General features: G+C 33.7%; 1 protein-coding gene across 4 annotated transcripts; it reads left to right on the plus strand.

Annotated features, from left to right (window-relative positions):
* Positions 1–647: 647 nt before the first annotated feature.
* Positions 648–24,250, plus strand: LOC132718145 (potassium voltage-gated channel protein Shaw-like). 4 transcript variants are annotated; one of them, XM_060701770.1, is made up of 6 exons: positions 648–1,035; positions 16,700–16,819; positions 18,949–19,063; positions 19,986–20,138; positions 21,243–21,389; positions 22,072–24,250. In XM_060701770.1, the coding sequence occupies exons 1-6, from the start codon at positions 968–970 to the stop codon at positions 23,074–23,076; spliced, it is 1,608 nt and encodes a 535-aa protein (XP_060557753.1). In that variant the 5' UTR covers positions 648–967; the 3' UTR covers positions 23,077–24,250. The 4 variants fall into 4 exon arrangements, with proteins under 4 accessions (XP_060557753.1, XP_060557756.1, XP_060557755.1 ...); XM_060701773.1 differs by lacking the exon at positions 648–1,035 and adding an exon at positions 3,447–3,603 and having other exon boundaries at positions 22,072–24,249; XM_060701772.1 differs by lacking the exon at positions 648–1,035 and adding an exon at positions 7,466–7,569 and having other exon boundaries at positions 22,072–24,249.
* Positions 24,251–24,271: the final 21 nt, after the last annotated feature.

A 24,271-nucleotide genomic window follows, 5' to 3' on the forward strand; every position in this document is an offset into this window, starting at 1 on the left:
TTCATTTATGACACCTAATGGGCCTCTAAACAAGTAAAAACAGACGTTATTCTCCATCATACAGTATACTCTTCTTTAACGCTTTAAAGTTTAAAAAAATATATATTGTTTGGCCATAAAATGCTTTAGGCAGCTAGGTATTTAGCGGGAAAGGGGAGGAAACAAACATTTTTTTTATTTAAGGCTAAAGCGTTTCATGGCCAAGCAATTAAACAAACACTATAGTGTTACATGACCGTTGACAAAAGAATAAATTTTGGGGGTTTGAATTGACACACGGATGCGGTATATTTGATTTCTTCAGATTTTTTCGGCTTCTTGATGAATTGAAAATGTATAATATGTTTGCCCCATTTTGATATGTTTAGTTCAATGTTTATTAATGGTTTAAATGTAGATTATATTAAACGTTGGATTAATGCGCATATAAAATACCGTTTAATGGCATGAAAACTGGATCAAAGAAGCGCGCATTGCTAAATTAAAAGACATGCTGTGCTGGCTGGTTTCTAACTGTGCCGCGTATGCATACAACGTCTGATGAAATGTTGTATGTACTTTTACTTTTTTTAATTTGTTTATACACAAAAATGTCGTAATGTTCTTAATGACAGAACAACAAAATGGAATTTATCGTACAACAAATTGAATTTTAAAGGATATTTTTATATCATTTCTTATATCATTTGAAGAAACATTTATGCGTTCTTTGGTTTTAGATGTTTTACTATTCGAAGTCATCGAGTTAGAAAGTGCATAAAAGTGACAATACTTTCTAAATAACATACTTTAGGGAACGTCGATTGAAAGTGCCAGTTGCAGCAGACGACGTCTTTGAAGGCGCGCGTGCTTGTTCTGCAGCAGACGACGTCTTTGAAGGCGCGCGTGCGTGCACTGCAGCAGACGACGGATAGCAAAAGAACACGACGTCGTGTTCCTTTGCGCACAGCTGTCAACACAAAACGTCATGTACGGAAGACGGTCAGGACCAGCGCAATCTTTATATCAATCAAGAATGGTCCCAATGCTTAAAATGTAAGAACCAATTTGTTATTTGTACGATTTAATACGAATAGAAAGAATAAGCTTTTGTCCTTCAAATATCCATATCTGTCCGTGTAAATTTGTTTATTTCATTCAAAGAACCTGGATAATCAGGTGGATCTAATGAAAAAGTGCATCTATAGTTATTAAATCACTTTTCTATTCTTTAATTATTTATTAATTTAGCATTATTATTATTATTATTATTATCATTATTATTATTATTATTATTATTATTATTATTATTATTATCATCATCATCATCATCATCATCATTATCATTATCATTATTATTATTATCATTATTATTATCATTATTATTATCATTATTATTATTTTATTTTATCTATTCATTTTCAGGGGGGTGATGTTGGAGGGGGGCAATGTCCTTATCATGTATAAATACATTTTTGTATCACCATTTTTAATGTAAAGCAAAAGTAATTAGTTATACATTTAAATTTAAAAAAGAACTTGACAGATGAAAAATGCCTTCCTCTTTCCTTATTCAGAATTATACGTACTTGAATTTAAACCAATTTAAAACACATTTGTGGTTAACCGTCATTAAAATCATCAAATGTACCGTAACTTTACACACTACGTATCACATACGTGAAACTCGTGAAAGTCCGGCATTATTCGGTACTTTCCGTATACATTATATATTATACTTATACAGTTGAAATTGCTTTGTATTTTAATTTAAACTCGATTGTGAAAAAAGTTAGCTTATACATTTATTAATCATTTTCGAGCTTGCTAAATAGTAATGGCTTAATTTATGGAAAGATAGTTGTGATCCATCCGATAGATACCCGAGTGCACGACACGTAGACTGACAACGCTCTTGCGCTCTTGAATATTTTTTTCTTGAATAATGCAAGTTTTTACATATGAATGAACCGTAACTTGTACAATACTCAATTATGACCATACGAGTTTTCTCCCTTGGACAACAATCTCAATTTTCGTCTTTCTTTTCAATTTTAATTTTCATCCAGTTCATTTAACTTGAACATGGACTTTAATAAGACATTCATCTTTACAAGGTCTATTGAATATATACACAAAGAACACGCTTTATTCATTTACCGAGGAGAATGACTCACATCCCACATTAAAACATGCACACAACAAGCACATTGATATGATTATAAGTATTTATAAACTGTGTATATATTTTAAGATTTTGTTTTGCCAATTAAATATGTTTATAAGGACAGGCAAACTGAATGTTTACTTTATCTGTTTTCATGATATGGTAAAGATAAGAAACAGGGAACGAAATTATGCATTTTTACATATAATATGAACGGAGTTAATATATTTGTAATAATTGATTGCAGTTATGACATTATAATGACTGATTATATCATTTTAAAAATATCGCCAAAAGACGTTTACGGTGTTGTTTACGTGAATGCAGTAGACCTCCAGATAAGCCAAAATATTTCAAGAAAATCAAACTTGAGAAAAATATATCAAGATTTTAAGAAAAGTAAAAAGATTCAAGATTCAGTTAATGATTTATATGTTATGTGCGATTTAAGACTGATTGTGCAGTGTATATTACCATATTTCTACTGCGTTACTAACGCAGTAAGGGATAATTTTGCATACATTTGTATTTTGACCTCTATTTTTTTGTATTTTTTTTTTTTGATTGTAGGTGTCGTTTGCAATGTGTTTTTAACTACTTTCTTTGTTTTTCACTGCACAATATTCAATATTTTACTTTTCAATACATTTTCAAAATTTTCATGAAAATTAGCATAAATCTGGACTCTGGAGGCATGTTGCTTTAAATAATGTTGCATTTGATGCAACATATCAGATCGTTTGCTCGCTCTGTTCTTCCGAAGTAATTATAAAATGGCCCAAAATTGAAAGGCGTTGCAACGCCTTTTCAATCAAATAGGGTTAAGAATAGTACAATATGCAATTTCCAATTATTTTCTTATCAGGAAGCCAAAAGTAAAATGATTTCCAGATATATAAAAAATGTTATTTTGGAGTCTTTAAGTTAGATGTTCTTTTATTTTATTTACTGATCTAGAAGTTTATAGCTTTAAAAGTTGTTAGCAATGTTCATTTACAAGTCATTTTCAAAAAGTGGTGAAAAGAAACTAAAGCATGAATGTTTAAATTTAATTTTGATATTAAAAGCTGTCTATTCAATTTTGAATAGACTTTGACATTTTTTTCTCCCTGACAGTGGGGACGGGGTAACCATGGAAGATACAAAAACAGGAATTAATTTAGTATGTTCCCACTTATCATATTCGGCATTCAAAGTTTAAATCAATTTCTGTTTTTGTGATCACATTTAAATGTCAAAATTGTACACTAAACAGGATTTAAATTTTCTACATCATCTACCTGGAACGCAGACGACAGTTTGTATATATCCTAGTTCACAACTGACGTTTATGTAACACTTCTTGTTTATAGATAAATAATACATTTGTAATTCGATTGATCATTATTGCAAATAATTCTGTGGATTTATCAATATGAGATTCTAAACTTTCATGGAAATCTAGTTGCTACATAAAGGTAAGTGTCGCTCAATTTTTTTTTATATTTCAAACGTTAAATTTCTTGATCATTTTCTTACACCACAAAGTTCAAGAAAACCTATTCCCTATGAATAATAATTTTCTTGGCCGACATTATCAATAGAATTATAATTTATGCCCTAAAAACATTGTGATTTGAATGTTAGGAGAGCTCTTTTAGCTTTGCTGATACGTAGTATTATGGTAGGGAATTTCAATGTAAAAATTAAAGAGTGGTACTTAAAAATGTGATGAGGCACCACACTAAATACCGCATGCCGGTATATACCGCACAATGCGCTTGAATGATTAAATGTAAAATCTCGTCTTTTCACCCGTCGAAATGCACTTGAAAACGTCTTATTCATCTGATCACGACGAATGAAAACTATAAGAATCTGAAAAAAGCAATATTTTTCTACTTTGTAATCATTATTTCTGCACGTGAGTTTAATCCCAAATTTAAAGGGACTCCACTTTTTTTTTACATGAAGGACCGAAACTATTTTTTAATAGTTTTTCAATTTTGTAGTGTTGGGCTTTCTTTAGGGATTCTGTTTTACTATGTTTTGTTTGTATATAGGTCTTGAACTCGTGTACAGAATTTACGTATACGTTACGCTGACAGTGACGTTCGTTATATATACATACGTTTGTAGCAGTAATATGTGAGCCGCGTCACGACAAAACCAACATAGAGGGTTTGCGACCACCACGGATCCAGACCAGCCTGCACATCCGCGCAGTCTGTTCAGGATCCATTGTGTTCGCTTACCAACTCTATTACAAGTGGAGAAACTGACAGCGAACAGCATGGATCCTGGTCAGACTGCGCGGATGCGCAGGCTGGTCTGGATCCATGCTGGTCGCAAACCCACTATGTTGTTTTTGTCGTGACGCGGCTCTTGTTACAAACTTATAATTTATACGCTATGCAGAAGTGAGTAAATGATTTTTTGGGGAAAAAAATCGTACACAATTATTCGTTCTTTACATACGTCATAGAGATAGAGGACCTTCATTTACATGAAGAAGAACGTTTATTTGTCACTTAAAGGCCTAGTATGCCTCAGAAATCCTATCATGTTTATTTCTCAAAACATTTTTATTTTCTTTGTGTCTTGTTAAAGTTTCAAAAAAAAATACTCCAGTGCTTTTTTGCTCTGTTGGCAATAATTGGTATGATTATGGTGAATTAGTGTTTTGAATTGAAATCAAAATACTGTTTTGTTGACATTTTGCTACCTTTATGACATATCACTTCACACTCAGCGCTCCTTTCTTTAGTTGCAAAACATCTAACATGCTCTATTCTTGACATTTCCAAACAATTAGAAATATGGATTTTTGAGGCATAGTGTGCCCTTAAACTACACGTTTCTCGTGATTAACATACATACAAGCATACACATATAATGGCATAAAAAGTACAATGGCACGAAAGTTAACATGATATATTGCATGGACTAAACTAAATATAAATGACAAGAATAAATCAAAGCACAGAAGGCGCTGAATTTGTTTGGGTCTCAGAATGTCAGAAAGGTGAAGGTTGTGAGATTATAAAACTATTCGTTTTTGTATAGTGCCACCAATGCTTTCCAGCATTTTAATTGTAGTAGATTGGCTATAAGACTAATTGCAACACTGATATTCAATTCAATGTTTATTTGACTTAAACAATTTGAAAAAAATGAGTTGCCTTAATTGGGATTTGAACTTCAGATCTCTCGCTTCCTAAGCGAGCGCGGAAACCCCTCAGCCACGGTGAATTAACAAGTTAATGGCCTGAAGAAAACCATATTATTCTAAATTACGGTTTGTAACGACGCTGATTGTTTTAACACTTTTGTAAATAATCATGACGCTTACTATAAGCATGTATATATATAAAGAATAAAACAATATTAGAATTCTTCGACCATTCGGGAATTATTTTGCTTGAAAATTAATGCGCCTGTCATGTGACCACATTTACGCAGTGATCTCCCCTGAATTTTTCGGCCTTAGTGTTACATTTAAAGGGAAGTTACCGCTTCAAAAAAGCGGACTACTTTCGGCATTTGCAATTAACAGCATAATAGTCTGAAATTTCGCTACCATTATTTGTTTGGTCTGACGACCCAAACAAATAAATACAAAAACAGGATGACTAACACATACTTTCTTATACACAGTAAAAACTTTTCATTAGTTTGGGCCTGTAAGTTATATATATACAAGTAGGTTTAACTATATCTACATATGATCTAAACATTAATAATCTAGTATCGTAATTTGAAAACTTCATTTGAGCCGTGTCATGACAAAACCAACATAATGGGTTTGCGACCAGCAAGGATTCAGACAAGTGGATCCGCGCAGTCTGATCAGTCGCTATCAGTTTCTCTACTTGTAATAGAGTTGATAAGCGAACAGCATGGATCCTAATCAGACTGCGCGGACGCGCAGGCTGGTCTGGATCCATGCTGGTCACAAACCCATTATGTTGGTTTTGTCATGACACTGCTCATTTATATATTGACGAAGCATTTTTGATTCTTTATTTTTTTAAGTATATCCGCTTATAACGAACACATTGAGACAGTATAGTTATTTTAACATGTTTTTATATATATATATATATATTACATTACTATACATGTAGTAACTTTTCAAGTAAATCGTATCCTAGATATCTGTCATTATTTAATCCGCTCAAGCAAAGATATAATATTGTGTTGCGATACATTTAACAAACATTTTCAGTTTACGGTTAAATAAAACCCGTTTAAAGGAGTTTAAAATTCAGTTTAATCACCCATTAGTTTGGTATTAAACACATTTACGACCTATTAGCACTTTGTCGTCCTCAGGAAACTTGTGGAGGCGTCCGTGGGCGAGTGGTTAAGGTCGTTGACTACAAACCACTTGCCCTTCACCGCTGTGGGTTCGCCACTTGCCCCTCTCCGCTGTGGGTTCGCCACTTGCCCCTCACCGCTGTGGGTTCGCCACTTGCCCTTCACCGATGTTGGTTTGCCAACTGCCCCTCACCGCTGCGGGTTTGCTACTTGCCCCTCACCGCTGTGGGTTCGCCACTTGCCCTTCACCGCTGTGGGTTCGCCACTTGCCCCTCTCCGCTGTGGGTTCGCACTTGCGCCCCTCACCGCTGTGGGTTCGCCACTTGCCCTTCACCGCTGTGGTTTCGCCACTTGCCCCTCACCGCTGTAGGTTCGCCACTTGCCCTTCACCGCTGTGGGTTTGCCACTTGCCCCTCACCGCTGTGGGTTCATGTTCAGATAGGGACTTTGGATTCTTTCATGTGAGGAAGCTATCCAGGTGACATACGGAACGTCAGTGGTTCTACTCAGTGCCCGTCTGTTCCTAAAATAATGCACGGAATGGCACGTTCTTCTTGGAACGTCGCCATTTCACCTACACATGTACAGTGCTTCTAAAACAAAAACTGAAAACTTGTGGTCTTATATTTGGCCACTATTCACTGCATAAAGTTTTAGAATAATATATGCATTTTCAAGAAAGTATATTTCGAATGAAAATGATTTTACAGAATATCGGAACTCCTTTATTTTCTTCTAAAAGTAAAAAAGTCAACATATTAGCCACATCTTGGTTATAATCATGTTGTTCGGTTTGCACTAGGGAATCGATCAACTTTTAAATACCTTTTTGTATCCAATAAGTTTGTGTACTTGTTTTTTTAAAACACTTTCGTTCTTCAGTAACATTTTATGACAGTGGCAAAATAAATAAAAAAGAAGGAAAATATTGTCATTTATTATCATGAAAACACCCCTAAAACAAATATAACTCAGGGGGATTATCATGTCTTAGAGATTATCAAATCCTAGATCAGTGTGTTCTTTTTATTTATTATCTCTTAAGGAAAACACACGTATGGGATACACATTATGTTAAAAAATTTGGATTAGAAAATATTATCTCGTAAACTTGAAATGAAAAGGTATTTGCATACAATGCATTTTTTTTGTTATAGTAATAATTATGATAATTATAGTTATGATAATAATAATAATAATAATATTAATAATGATGATGATGATGATGATGATGATGATGATAATAACAATAATAATAATAATAATAAAATAATAATAATAATAATAATTTATTATAATAATAATAATAATAATAATGATAATAATAAAAGATGAATATTCTCTTTTTATTAAATGCATTTCGGTTGTTTATAGAAATATATTAGTGAATTGAAAAACTGATATTTTCACTGTTGGAAACAGTGAAGTTATCAATTTGATATTTTTTCACTGTTTTGAACTTAAGCCCGCTATGCTGTTTCGGTGAAATATCAGCGTGCACAGTACTGGAAACCAACTTAATGACGTGACGTCGTAAATTACGTCACGTTGTATTATTATTATTTGAATCGCTTATCATTAAGTATTATGTTCAAATGTCTTAATTTAACGTTTCTTTGCATATAATAAAAAGAAAATTTGTTAAGTTTAGTGTAAGATCGAAATATATTTCACCTCGTGTGCCACTCGTGAAATATACCTTTTGGTGCTCACTCGGTGAAAATTTTAATATATATTATTCCGATGTTATACTGAAAGTGACATTATGCTCATATTTTCATAGTCAAGTTGAGCTGAATTGACTTTATTTTTCAAAAGATTGACTGTCAAAATGGTGTTTGACCAGCAGTTGATATTGAAAAATGTTTAGGATAATATTATAAATCTGCCTAAATTTAAAAAGACTGCCCCACTCTTTTTATAAAATAAGCGTTAAAGGTAAATTCTAATGGATATTTACAGAAATTTTGTTTGGACATGTGCGTTATTTATTGTTTATGCAAACTTATTTATTAGATTAAAAGGAACGATGGCAAAATGAAAACTTATTTTGATTTTCACCCGTTCACTCACTATAAACCCTTGGATGGGCATAATGTCACTTGAACTAAACAAATATCCCCTCTCTCTATATATAAAACCCTATATATAATTCCCGGACGTGCAACAAAATATGACAGATCAAAAATAAAATAAACACTAATAAGCATGTCAAAACATTTTTTGTCTTGTTTTATGCAAAGACCTTTTCTATGAACATATAATAATAATGCTGTGACTCACTGGTTCAATTTTTATCGTTATCAGCATAAGATGTTTAGAGAATTCAATTAAAGTGTGTATTTAATAATTGCACGTTTAACATTAAATTACTTGATTTATGAGTTTTGACTGATAAGATCTGTGCAAAATGCATTCATGACACGTGATCATGTGATATTTGAATAAATCTACATTATGGCTGCAATCGTTAATCTTCGGTCTTTTCCGTCCTGCTTCGGTAATATCAAGAGGTATCCGTTTATTGCCACTTTCACTTTGTCAAACTTTCGGATGGGTCATTGATTAAAAAAGTAGATACCAATCCAGGTGTTCTGGCTACTATTGCATATTCTTATAAATACCCTGCTTGAACCTAAAGTAATTAGCATTTGCCACCAGTGTATGAAGCCCTATATCACTGCCTTTTCACTGGCTGGCTAGCTTTAAGCATACATCTTGAGTGTTCATTTATTTGGTTTTACAACGCAGCAACACAGTTTAGGTCATATGGCGCCGAAAAGGGAAAGGTAATTTTGGCTAACCTCGGGTGTTACAAACTTTAAGCAACACCAGGGGTCAAAACCATCTCACCTTCTTGAGCTAAGAGATGCATAGACACCAGTAATTCGAACCCATTTAGTCGCCTCTTACGATAACGCAGGCATAAAGGGTGGCTGCAATTATGATACTGTACCTGATCCGTAAACGCAATCCATCAGACAATAGGGGGGATAACCCCACAATTGATTATGAAAAGTTATACAAAACTGAAGCTGGACAAGATCATCAAATGTTTTAGAAGATTTAAGGTTATACTAAAATTACTGATAATTTTTCTGATGATATTTTAACCATTGAGTCCTTACATCATTATGTACTTTTCAACTTTATATATATTAAATAACCCGTGCATGGTAACTTTTAGACCAAATAATCTCTTTCACGTGCAATATCTTACAAAGCACGGTTTGTATATGTCCCAACATTCGACATCAAATATACATCTTGCTAAGTTAATCGTTTTCCCCAATTTTTATTTAATATTTATAGAATTTAGATAAACTCGTTTAAATTCTCATTTAACTAACTATACATGTATGTATAGGACATTGATTTGTAATTTAATTAAGGTTTACAGTCAAATTGATTAAATTGCCATTTCATTCCGTGCAAGCACTTAAATTTTGTAAAGAAACTTAAAACATGGTACCCATAACCTCAAAGTAATTTGACAATTATTAATACGGGTATATAAACATTTTTAAAAGTTGTGGCGTTTTTTTTCACTCGCATTTATGTAGACGCATTTATTAAACGTGTTTCAAAATTACTTCGCCTGAGATATACTGAAATATATCTTAAAATGAAAAGAAAGAGTCAAGATGCAGAAAAAAAAACTTTTTAAAAATAGTTCGAGGCCACGAGTTAACTTTTGTTTTCTTATTTTTTATCATCTCGTGTTCACGAGTTAGCATTTTATTGTTTTATTATTCTTTTTCAAATCATCTCGTGGTTATGGATTAATCTTTGTTTTTGTCTTATTGTTCACGAGATAGTAAGAAGAAAAAATCCCACATGTCACTTATGCGCTTCCGTACCGTTAAGATTAAAATTCTTTACTAACGAAGTAAAATACCAGTATTTGAGATAAAACTAACGATGTAAAAATATAAAGCAACAACCCAATTTGTTATGTATCTAAGCTACTTTGAATCAGTTGAATTGGTTTGAAGTAAATGTTTTCAATATTTTCAGATAAATTTAATTTGCTACAGGATGTAAAAATGTAAGTGAGATTAGTATAACACGAGGTGATTTATTTACTGAACATTTCACCTCAGGAAAGTAGCATAATATTATATTTATTCAATATCAATATCAAGGCTCACGGGCTATGAATGGCAAAATTTGTAGCCGGTTTAATCCTTCATCACACAAACTTATTTATTATGCCACATAGTTCTTACTCAAGCGCATCTTCACCATATAGTGTCCAATAAACGCCATGTTACAATTTTTCACGTGACGTTTATAGAACGCGAAGGCAGGAAACGGTTTAATATAACAAAGTCAACGTATTTCATTTTTTCTTAATTTCTTACATTTGCCTTTCCGTGTTGTACACTTTCATACTTTCACCGTTTCGTGTAAAAGAGATTTCGCATTTTTACATCACGAGACAAAAACTGTTGATGGCCCATATCAGCCACCATACCAAAAACATCAACATTAAATAAGAGTGACCCTGCTTCATTTCTTAACTATGAAATACAAAGAAATAAAGTAGAGATACCATGCAGTGTTAGGATAACGAATCCATGGAAATGCTTAAAGTGGTTAAATAGGCACTTAGTTGGGTGTATTCACTTTTTCGGACACCTACATAATACCGTATTTTATCAGTGCTTTCTTTGAAAGACCCTGATAATGTTGACAATCATATCGCACGTGCGCGTTTGTATTTCTTCGGGGAATTAAACTAACAGGGGAAATAGCGAGGGATGAAAAAGAAAAGGTATTTATTGCATATTAGCAGATTTATCCTATACTCTACGGTTAATCACAAAATAATACTCTAATGCGTTATTTTAGTATGTTTTAAATGTTTAAATTTTTATATAGCTTCTTTTGCATAAATGGTTCAGGTATTTATCTAGGTTAAGCTGTACAGTTGTTGTTGTAAAATGCAGGTAATATTTAATAATGTATACATTTTAAGAATTTTAAAAACTTTCGTTTTGTGCGGCAAATCATTTAGCAAAGACAAAAATAAGTATAACTTCTAAATGCTTTTTTTGTAATATAAGAACAGTCTGTCCGTCCGTGTTACAGAGACAGAGTTGCACCTTTTATGATGTTTATGACAATATAATAAATAAATAAATAAATCTCTTAAAGTAGAAAATACAACTAAATTATCATTGTTTGCCACATGCATATGCAATTTTTGGTCCGTTAACATTTACAATTATTTACTGAATAATGCAAATATTTGTTTTACTGCATAATTGGATGACATCGAGTTTGATAAGATTTTTATGGCGATTTTATAGTACCGTTTATATTGGGTGGGACTGGAGGATGGCATGGACGGTAGCAGTGGCTAGTATGGTTGGATGGGAGAGGTCTCTAGATATCTCTTTGCACGTGCCGGCACCTGCGTAAAACCACTGATCTCTCGTCCTCAATTCATATATCACTTAGTCACAAATTACATATTTTATTTATATATTTGGATACTCAAGCTATCTGGTGTATATAATTATATTGAAATGTATTACCATTGTTTTAGACTGTAAATGGTTGTAATGGACCTAATTTTGGTGTTTCTTAAAACCAAGTTAACGCTATAAGCAAGTATGCTATAAGCGAGGATATTAATGTTAGTTAAAGACGGAAGGAAGGGATGCATTTGTTCCTCATATCCGAGTGTGCGCTTATTCGAGTTCGTATCAAGTGAGGACCACTGTATATCTATATTAATGACCGATGTGCACTTATAATTTTAAAACAGACTGTTGATATCTAAAATGTTATAGGAATTTATCCTTTTTAATGTTATCAAAATACACATATTTAGCACATACACAAAAATGCAAAATATGAAACAACATGAAAAAGTTAAACACCCGTATTTACGCGCGAAACAGTTAATTGTACAGCCAGGTGCAAATTCAAGACGGACTTTTTATTTTATTATGAAAATGTGGTAACTTTGTATGAAAATGACATTTACAGCTATTAAAGTAACACACTGGTTTTTGTTAAATATGAAGTTTCTTTCATTCGTTACATTATGGGAAAACGTGATATGTTTATATTCGATTTTAATCTAAAAAATTTTTGTCGTTTTATCAATCGGCCTTAATCCACAACCTGCTCTGCTGAATCTGTGTTATGGGTTGCTCTGCTTTTTATTTGGAACAGTCCTTTTAACCTTAAAGGGTTTTCAGTATCAAACTAAGGAGTGCTGACCGCGTGGGTTCAAACCTTAACAGGGGCAAGCTGTTGTTTCCTTGAGCAAGAAACGTTACATAAATTGCCTAGTTCTGGTTGTTTCCAGGAACGGATTCTATAGATTCTATAGAGTGTTTCAATTTCCAACACAGTCGAACTGAAATGAATATACAAAAAATGGGCTGCAAACTTTACCAACTGATGAAGCTGGCCCGGCTCTAAATATTGGTTGCAAAGGCTAATCACTTTTGGTCCCAGCGGGTTATTGGCAAATCTGGGACAATAATCATACTTTTTGTCCCAAACCATGTCCAAGGGTGAACGGCCGATTTTAACGTACCAAAATCTGATTTAAATCCAGCGATCCCCATGTAGCAATTTTTGGAATGTTTTAATAAAACTTGTATATTGTGTTTACAACTTGGTATAAACATCAGAATACGGCTAGCATGTTTCATAAAGAAAGCTACCGTGTTTATACTTATGAATAATAGCTTCACTGTAAAACTGTTACAAACGTGAAGTTGTTACGTCAGTCAAGTAAATGTTATTAATATCTGACATTTTTCACATTGTAAATTTTAACATTTTGTAATGCATGTATTTTAAACGCACTCCGAGAAATATAGCTGTTCTAATATGCAATGTCGTTTCCTTTATTTTACCCTTGCCCAGTTGACTTCTCCACACACCCCCCCCCCCCATCCACCACGCCCAAATAAGCCATCAGTCATCAATACACATGTTAGAGATCATAGATGCAGCTGGCTGAACAACTAAAAAACCTAACGAACTTAAATCTTTAGCCTTCTAGCGATAACTAATCCAACCCATGCGACCAGTGTAGACCAAGATCAGCCGGCACATCTATGTCCATGTCTGCACTGTTCGCTTTTCATTTAGTACATATTATGTTGAAAATTCACCAAATGTAATGAATTGTTTTTTCCTGAAATATGGTAAAGTTCATATATGATGTAAAGCGAGATAAATCTTTAAGTTTCATCTTCATAGTTATCTTCAAAGGTCTAAATATGGAAGACAAGTCAGTTTCAAAAATTCAGCATGTACGAGTTTATTAATTTGAAGAAAAAAAACAACATCAGTTGTTTTCCTTCGCCGTAAGAAAATCGCAGAGTATGCATGGTGGCTAATTTACGCAATGTCGTAATTTTCGATTCTTCGCCTCAAAAGGAAGTTTGTCCTCTTTTCGTGTTTTCGCTTTTTCGGATAGTCGCGAGTTTTGAACCCTTATTGATCGGCAAAAGACCCGAAGCCACAAACGCGTTCTTATGACAGTTTTCGTTAAACATACTGGTGATGTTCATTACTTCTCTGTCACGTGACTGGGTGATTTCCACTGTGACGTCATTATTTTGAGAAAGTACCAATATGGCGGCTCGCATACATACTGATTAGGATAATTGTCAAAATCTGTATTTGCCACTTTCTTTAACTTTTGACAGCCGTGTTTATGCATTTTTGTTCACATCTAAAGCATGCTAAATGCCCCATGAATAAATAAAATTTTGAAATCTTGATCCGTTATCCTTAAACCTAAAACAATCATGTGCTTGTTTGTATAAACTTAAAGCACAGCTGTAAATCTATCCGTCTGTCGTCTGCTATGTCGACTACAATTATGTAGGTTTTTAAAAGCTGCAGTTTAATCTTACCCTTGTCACAAGATATTTTCATGCACACATGACTTCTTTAAAATCACAGACAGTTTTTTTGTCGCTGTTCGCAATATATACAAAACGAATGCACGCGAGGTCTAAAGAGCGGTAACTCCGTCTAATACATAAAACATACATATAAGCTTATATTAGCATATATCAAATAGTCTGATCTATATACAATATACTAATATAAATGGAATATTTGATGTAAAGATAAAGGTTTTATTATTTATAACTCAAATTAATTAGTAAGTATTCTAAACATGTTTTTTTTACTATCTGCCGTATCAGAATCTGACATATTTCTGTATGTGTACTGGTCATACTGACCGAAAGGCGATGGTACGATGGCGCGATGGTGAAAACGCGATGGTACAATGGTGAAAACGCGATGGCACGATGGTGAAAACGCGATGGTGAAAACGCGATGGTACGATGGTGAAAACGCGATATAACATCGCGTTTTCATCATCGTACCATCGCGACATCGCGATTTCACCACCGTACCATCGTGTTTTCATCATCGTGTCATCGTACTATCGCGTTTTCAGCATCGTACCATCGTGCATCGCGGGTAGGGAAGAAAAATCAAAGCACAGAAGGCGCTGAATTTGTTTGGGTCTCAGAATGTAAGAAAGGTGCAGGTTGTGAGATTATATGTTTAGTGCCACCAATGCTTTCCAGCGTTTTAATTGTAGTAAATTGGCTATAAGACTAATTGCAACACTGATATTCAATCCAATGTTTATTTGACTTTAACAATTTAAAAAAATGAGTTCAGGGTAAACCTGTTGTTTAAAATTGAAGTAAATATTACTGGGATTTGAACTCCAGACCTCTCGCTTCCTTAGCGAGCCCGAAAACCCTTCAGCCACGGTTAAATTTATATGTGAACGGCCTGAAGAAAACCATATTATTCTAAATTAGGGCTTGTAACGACTTTTAACTGTTGTTTAACACAGATGTAAATAATCCTGAAGCTTACTATAAGCATGTATATTTATAAAGAATCAAAGGGCTTCAAGTTCTTTGGTATTTTCTGATCTTTGCAATCTAAATCGTACTGTATATCTGTATGCATTTTCCTGTATAAGTTTATTTTTATGTATTATAATTCATTTTGTAAGGCACATACGGAATTCTGCATAACTAGAGTTGCATCAAAAAATCATTTATGTACTTTTTTTACGACAGCCACACTTTATCCTTGTAAATCATGGCTACTTCCTTAACAAAAACAATTAAAAAAAGAATTTAACAAAAAAAAAATTTCCTATACTGGGATTCGAACTCGAGACCTCTCACTCACTAAGCGAGCGCGTTACCACTGTACCACGGAGAAGTTATACACAGTGTGTCTGAATAATATCAAGTCATTCTAAATTTAGAACTTCCATTGCATTCAGGAATCCTTATTAATTTCGAGGTATTTTGTTCAGGGTAAACCTGTTGTTTAAAATTGAAGTAAATATTTTAGCGAAAATCCTCTCGCCCAAACAGTCCGACATGTAGAATCTATATATTCCACTACTCGGTTTGTGTAGTATTCGGTAATCTACATGGCTAAAAATAGTATTTTCATTGATAAAATCATATTCATCCGCGTAATTTGTGATTGTGCATTTATTGACAATTCTATAAGCCAACGCTATTGTTTAACTTTAAATGAGTTGTAATTTGTTGGATACTTGTAACAAAATAAAATATTTCTTTCTTTTAAATCGCTAGTTTTAAGCTGTTTTGAGAACTACTTGTTGTTAGGTTTGTCATAAACTTCTGTGTCAGAGATTGAATGTCCGCTTTGTATTTAGTTATTTTCGATCAGAAAATACCAGAAAACAATATTAGAAATCTTCGACCATTCGGGAATTACTTTGCTTGAAAATTGATGCGCCTGTCTTTGACCATCTTTACGCAGTGATCTCCCCTGAATTTTTCGGCTTTAGTGTACATACAAAAGGGAAGTAACCGCTTCAAAAAAGTGGACTACTTTCGGCATTTGCAATTAAGAACATTAGACTCTGAAATTTCGCTACCATTATTTGTTTGGTCTGACGACCCAAACAAATAAAAATCACGATTGTCCAAACGGAACACCGTAGTGCTTAGTTTGATGCTTTCTTTCTGATGAGACTATATACAAAGGCCAAATGTTTATTTTGTCGTTCTATATATATATTTTTTTTGGCGTATTGAAACGTTGTTCCGTGAGAGCCAGCGCGTTTTTTTCTGAGCAAAAAAAGCGCGAATCATGACAATACGATTGTGAAAGTACGATGGTTACAATACGACAGTATGTTGGTGATAACTAGTACGACAGAGAGCTTAACACAGATTATTTATTTTTTTACAGTCCTAAAGACGACAGTCTAGAAGGGAAACCGATGATGGAACCCCCTGACGACGTCACAGAAATTCATAGTCATGACATCATCACTTTTAACGTGGGCGGTATAAGATTCGAAACCCTCAGGTAAGCTTAGCGATGCAAAAGCATAATAGATCTACAATTTTGTTTTCGGTAATATGGTAAGCCTATAGTATATGAGAATTCTTCCCTCACTCTTGGGGATCTTCTCTCTAATGTTTAAAATAATCAAAATATACTTTCTACTTTTTTTCTGACTCGAAACTATACACGTGTCTATAAATACACTCCACGTAGATAGGCCTCTTTCCTCCAATTCAGAGATGACCTTTAGCTTGTAGATATATTCTCATATGAATAATGTACATTTGAGCCGATTCACGACAAAACCAACATAGTGGGTTTGCGACCAGCATGGATCCAGACCAGCCTACGCATCCGCGCAGTCTGATCAGGATCCATGCTGTTCGCTTACCAACTCTATTACAAGTGGAGAAACTTATAGCGAACAGCATGGATCCTGATCAGACTGCGCGGATGCGCAGGCTGGTGTGGATCCATGCTGGTCGCAAACGCTCTATGTTTGTTTTGTCGTGACGCGGCTCTTTTGTCACATTCTTAAAATTGTGACAAGTAAGATATAAAGTTGTATGATACAATTTTGATGTTATTGAAACTACGGAAGCAGATATGTGTCATAGGCCTAGTCCTACGGTGAAATCTCGTGACTGGGCGAAAATGTAAATTATCTAAACGAGATACATGGCGATTTTTGTAAGACATTTTCCTTTAGCCACAATACAAAGCATGATTAAAACAAAAATCTTTTTTCATGTTTAAACTTTATCTTTAAGTCAAGATTCTTTTTATCTTATAAAATGTATCATTTTCAAAAATGAATGTAAAGTAATCATCATTCTGGTCCGAACGATTACATATGATATAAGAGAATTATTATTATTTAACCAGCCGGAAGAAAAAAAATGAAATCGGACACTTGATAAACGACAAATGAGAAGTTAAGATTTTTTCCCCTCAAATTATCAATCGCAACTTTTCGGTACTTTCTGTCAAATTTCGGTAAATAACGGAATATGGGTATTCGGCGATGTATTCCGAATGCTCCGTTGCGCTTTAGGAACAGTCTTCGTTATTTACAATCTTTATGCATTTAGTAACAGTTTGATATTGTTTAAATTCATCTTAATATTTCTCCTTCGGGCTTAAGGGCAAAATAACGACACCTGGCAGAACTATAAGTGTATCGGCCGTGATCAATTTTTGAAGTATCATTCTTATTTCAAATGTGTAAAAATGTGACCTCATTCAAATCCTTTTTATGGTTATTCTCTGATCTGTATCAGATTTATCCCATAAAACCCATTGAGTATAACCTATCAAAGACATTAAAATCAGTGTATCAATGGATAAGATATACAAATTTACAAAAACATTAATTAACTAGGCTAAATTCTTATTTATATAATTACCGAGCCCAAATTCTTATTTATAAATTATTCGTATTTATACTCAATGAAAATCTTTAAATCAACAATTTTGAATCAAAATTACACTGCGTATGTGAAAATTGAATCGAGAGCTCAATCCTTTGAACACCAATTTAAACGGAGATATTTGCACGTGTCAAGCTGTTCTCTAGATTAATGCATGCGTGTATAAGTGCGCATGCCTGTGAATAAATTAAATAGTTACTAAAACCCAGCCAAATTATAGGGTAACCATCTTATATGTGTGAAAGGTAAATTAAATGTATGAACTTAATAAAATGACAGAAATATATAGGGAAACACGGTTGTGACCTCAGCAGGGCTTGAACCCAATATCCTACAAGGGTGAGATGCAAAACCGTAACTTATTGGCAATCCCTTATCAAGTTTAAAACTACACGTTAGAATGAATTTTCTCCCTTACATAGGAAGGGACTTTGACCTCTTGGTTTTGGGAAGAATTATCTCTAAAATTGTTAGTTTAAGAAGGTAAAAGTCTGATATAAGTTTAGAGTTTTGGGAATACTGCATGCTTTTAGAGAAAGATTCTTTTGTAATCAATCCTTTCATAGGCATTTCATAGGCATCATATATGTAATGAACATATATGGTAAAGAACACTAAATAATGAAAAGGCCGAAATTAGATAAAAGTCAATTGCAGACGTCAAATCTTGCAAAACAAATTTTATAGTTGAAATACCTCTACATGCGTTTATATTTTCAGGCGGACGCTTGAAGCAAATGTCCATACAAGACTGTCCGACTCTGACTTCATCAACTCGTACTATGTGGAGGACCGGATGGAATATTTCTTTGACAGGGACCCGGATATATTCAAAGTATGTTTATGAACTATGGTATTTATTTTTGCTTCTAGATGGATGCCACAAGATGAGCAAACAAAAAAAATCAAACTTATTTCAAAATATTTCTAATCCGTTACGAATGGTTTAAGGACTATTTTTTTGCATATGCTGGTTCATATTTGGTAATTCGAATGGATTATTAATACATGTAATTACATTGGTATTAAGTTATTAATGTGAATTGTCAATGCCTTAAACAGCCTAAAATACTTTATTTCTTAACTTTTTGAAATTGATAACACTTTTCTAAATTTTTATTACCGGCATATAATTCGACCGATGCATTTTCTCATTGAATGATAACAACAACAACAACAACAACAACCTTTTTTGTTCTGAGAAGACAACAAAAACGAAGATTAAGATTAATACGTTCTTTTATATAAAAGTCTATGCTACAAAGACATTTTAACTCGGTATAGAGTTCACACAAAAGGAGTCGTGGTTCTTGACGTCTTTCTCCACCAGTAAAGCTGGAAAGTCACCATATGACCTAGCTATACTGTGTCGGTGTGAGATAAAATCGAACCAAACAATGAAACAAATTTGGTAAAACCATAATGAAGAATGAGAGAAAAAAATCGCCAATTTTTTCAAGAATTGCAAACATAGAATGACTGATAGACTTTGATTTTTTCTCTGGTGTTTGTGATTAAAACATATCTCCGGGTAAATATATCCCAATTGTTTATCTCTGACTTCTACTTTCACACACAATTTTTAACTTTCATATCCGAAATTTGATTTGTTCTCTGGTATTTGTTATACAAATTCATATCTCGGGTTAATCCTAATTGTTTAATTCTAACTTTTACTTTCATATACAATTATTAACTTTCATATCCGAAATTTGCGCACAAATACACTTTAATAAATCTTTAAATTCTATTTTCAGTCAGTTTTAAATTACCTCCGCACAGGAAGCCTCCACTTGCCATCGTTTATCTGCGGACCGTCTGCTAAATTAGAGCTGGAATTTTGGGGTGTACGACAACAAAAAATAGAGCAGTGCTGCTGGATTAATTATAACGAATGGAATTCCACACAAGTACGTTACTACATTACGTTTTAGTCATTTGTCTGAAGCAAATCTTTTTTATTCACATCAATAATAATTATATAGAAAGACCGTTGGGACAAACGTTACGATGCACGCACGTTACGTTATTCAAGCACCGTCCGTCAAAAAAGTTCTGCTAGTCTAGTACAAGTTAAGTTTTATGACAATAAGCGTACGGTTTCTTTACGTCAGTGTGCATTTTTATTTTGAATTGTCAGTGAACTTTTTCATATCAGTGTAGAGTTTCCATCTGTGCATTTTCATTTCGTCGGTTTTCAGCAAAAGAGAATATATATGAGGCGCCATCAAATTTAAACGTTTTGTACAAACTATATTAGATTTTATAACAATCAACGCAGCTTCAAATTTAAGTAAAAATGATTTCAAAACATTGTTCATAATAGCTTCGTCCAAACCGATTATGCATTTGCAATCCCTATGTATATAAGTTATGGCCGATTACGTTGTTTAAGACGCGCACATAGGTATATTGGTAAATAGGTAGCTTTGAAGAAAAGAGACGTCTTTAGGTGATGGAAATGTTTTACATGTATCTTACTTTTTAAGTGTTAGTATACGCAGATGAAACGAAATAAGTGCAACAAGTATTTACACGTTAGTAAATGAATCACCTATTATTATATTGCCCGGATGTTGATCGAAGGGCCGGATTGACTCAGGTGACATTTGATATGAGCCTAAAACCAGACTCTAAAGCAAATGTAGTTCAAATTTTAGTTCAAAAAGTGTGTAATACTGTACATAACAAATACTTCGGGAAATAAAATTCTAGAATTTGCAACATTTTCATCTTCAAATTCTCCATTTTTAATTTCGTTTAAAGAACTTCTCTCGAAAGTTACATTTTTATACTTATACACGCCTCAACAGCAACACACAGTTCATATTTCTTTAGCAACATTCTCATCTCCAAATTCTCCGTTTATATTTTGTTGAAAGGACTTCTGTCGAAAATTACATTAATTTTATACTAGTATACTTATTCCCAACTATGGGCAACGCTTAAACATGCGCACAGCACACATTCCTTGGCCAGTATAGCTAATTTCAATTATGATATATTTATGACAGGAAGCTCTAAAGAGGCTCGAACATGACCGGAAGGTAACTACCATGTTACCACTTGAAGCTATCGAGGGTGAAAGCACGTTCTGGAAGAGGTGGCGGCCAGTTGTGTGGCGGTTTATGAATAGGACCAACTCGTCACGAGGAGCCAAAGTAATATTTTCTTTTAAAATAAATCTTAGTAAAAGTTTCTCTTAAGTTTAACGGAAGTGTCTGTTGGAGTTAATTATTCGATTATTTTAATCATCCTAGAATAGATCTCTTTAAAAAATAAAATAAGTTACTAGTTGCAACAATATAAACAATTACTGAAAAGAACCAAATTAATTCAAAGAAATACTAATGTATAACAATAGGACACCGATAGCATGTATGCGAGCGGCCATATTGGAATTTCCTCAAATAATGACGTCACGATAGAAAAACACCCCTCACAAGACAAAAATGTACTAAAAAAAATTGGTGTGGCTTTGGCTTAGTTATGACATTACCCTAATTGTGTCGATAAATAAATAAGCAATGCATATTAATGGTGTAATTCTTAATGTATTTTCACCTTCCGGTCCTACTATGCAGTGTACGAGTATACCGATGTACTGTTTAAATGCATGTAGTGGGAAAACTAAGCACGTTTTTCACCGAGTGTCACGTGATTGATCATGAGTTGAGGCCCTTTAAAACATTATTTTATTCATCGGACAGATTATCTTCTTCCGCGGTCCTATTTTATTATATTATTGGTGTCATTTTTCATCTATTTTTCATCTTCCAGTCATACAAGGCCGTGTATTAACTCCCAATCATTCATGATGTCATTCTTTTTGTTATTATACAGGTATTCGGTATTGTCTCCCTGCTGTTTGTGGTGGTGTCAATCTTTTCCTTCCTCGCAGAAACAACGGAACCGTTTGACCACTTTATTATAAAAACATCACGCGAGCTGTCACCCAACAACACAAAGACATCAACAATGTCAACAACAGACACTCTAAACACGACGTCATCATCGTTAACTAACGTGACGCTTAGCGGCATAACAACGTCATCGCCTTCGAGTGAATATATCGTCAAAGAAAGAACAGTTCGAATTAAACACCCTGCATTACAAGTGGTGGACCTTATTTGTTTAAGTTATTTCATTATTGAATATGTCACCAGACTTGTTTTTTCACCAAAGAAGTTGAAGCACGCAACATCACTGCTAGCGGTGATTGACGCCCTTGCCATTTTGCCAGACTTGATTGAATTCATTGTTTATTACGCTAGACCCGATCTAAAAGGTGACGTAGATGCGGTTGGTTACATCACCATCATCCGGGTTATTCGTGTGTTGCGTATTTTCCGGCTCGTCCGACATTCTCCGGGCCTCTGGATTTTGATATATACGTTAAGAGCTAGTTTTAGTGAGCTTATGTTACTGGTTTGGTTCATGGGACTCGGAATTTTATTGTTTTCCTCGCTTATCTACTATGTAGATGATCGGGATGAGTTTAAAAGTATTCCGAGTGGTTTTTGGTGGACGTTGATCACCATGACAACCGTAGGTTACGGCGATATGTATCCAAAGACTACGCTGGGCAAAATAGTGGGCTCTTGCACCGCAATGGCGGGAGTTTTAATGATCGGATTCACAGTTCCGGCGCTAGTAAACAATTTCATGCTATATTATAGACATGTTCAGTTTGCTATGATAACAGAAGAAACGGAGAAATTAAACGAGGAGCAAAGCAAAACTGCCAGCGTTTCGGATAAAAAAAGTATTAATGGAGATATAGTGACAAATAAATCTCCACCGGAAGTGAAAAACAATTCTAAAAATGTTAGTGAGTCATATTTATAGTGAAAATGCTATATTTGTATCGCAAATCATGACAAACAGAAGATAATAACGTATAAAAATATTTGATATTTGTTAAGGTTGAACAAAATTATATAGGTATTTAAGGCATTCACACAACATTTGTTCGTGATAAGACGGCTCATTCCGTGACATATCAAGAATAAATAAAGGCGTGTGTACCAGGAGCAACTATAATCTGATCAGCTTACCGCTTTATGTATAGCTAATGATTACGGAAAGTAAGAATGTAGACCGAACTTATACGATTGAAACTACTGGTTGAAGAATAATTGCATAGTTCAGAGATCAAGGTTAAAAAGATGCTGTTGATTCACAGCTGACCTATAAAAAAAGGGATTCCAAAATTCTAATGATAATATTGCCGACACACATATTTCGTGTTCACATTTTGTCATAAGTCTTGCCAATTTATTTGTTTATTGTACTTTTTTATAAAAAATATCATTCAGTGAATAAGAAGTGACATATTTTCCTGATAATGGATAAGAAACTTTGTAATATGTAACCATCATTTTAACGATCTTATTAAGATATGTTTTAATTTCAAGCCCTGGATTTTTTTTAATGATGAGACGAAAATGAAAAAGGACGAAAGCACTCTATACTTCGTACTTATGTACTTTCGTACTTTTGTGCACAGAAGAAATCAGCCACTTTATTCATCTAGTTCTAATGGAACTAATGTCGTTTTATCAAATATTATTTTACTGCTTACACATCATTCCTGGCGGAAACTATGACAACAAAGGATATACAGTCAATCATGTGTAAAAGACAGCCTCCGAATCACCTTGTACATGAAAGCGATAACTCTTCATTGATTAGCTAGAGCAACCCCAAAAATAAAGACCACTTGTCTATAAGGGCCATGTTCGATATCTCCTTTGTATGACCCTGATTCGCTAGTTTGACTGTATATGATATTTTTATCTGACATTTTGTTATAAAGTTTTTACATTTTTGAATTAAAATATTTTGTAATATTTACATTTACATTCCTGTTTATGTTTTGTTCATATACCATTTACAAACAGATATGTTCATTTTTATACACTTTTATAAACGTTACATAATGTTTTATTGACTAAATTTTTAACGGAAAGAAGTGATTATGTTCAATTCCGACAACAACATTTTAAATTTGACTACGCAACGAACCATGATTCATATGGAA

Source organism: Ruditapes philippinarum, unplaced genomic scaffold (genome assembly GCF_026571515.1).
Source record: "Ruditapes philippinarum isolate M1 unplaced genomic scaffold, ASM2657151v2 ctg4286_1_1_1_1, whole genome shotgun sequence".
Classification (NCBI taxonomy): Eukaryota; Metazoa; Mollusca; class Bivalvia; order Venerida; family Veneridae; genus Ruditapes; species Ruditapes philippinarum.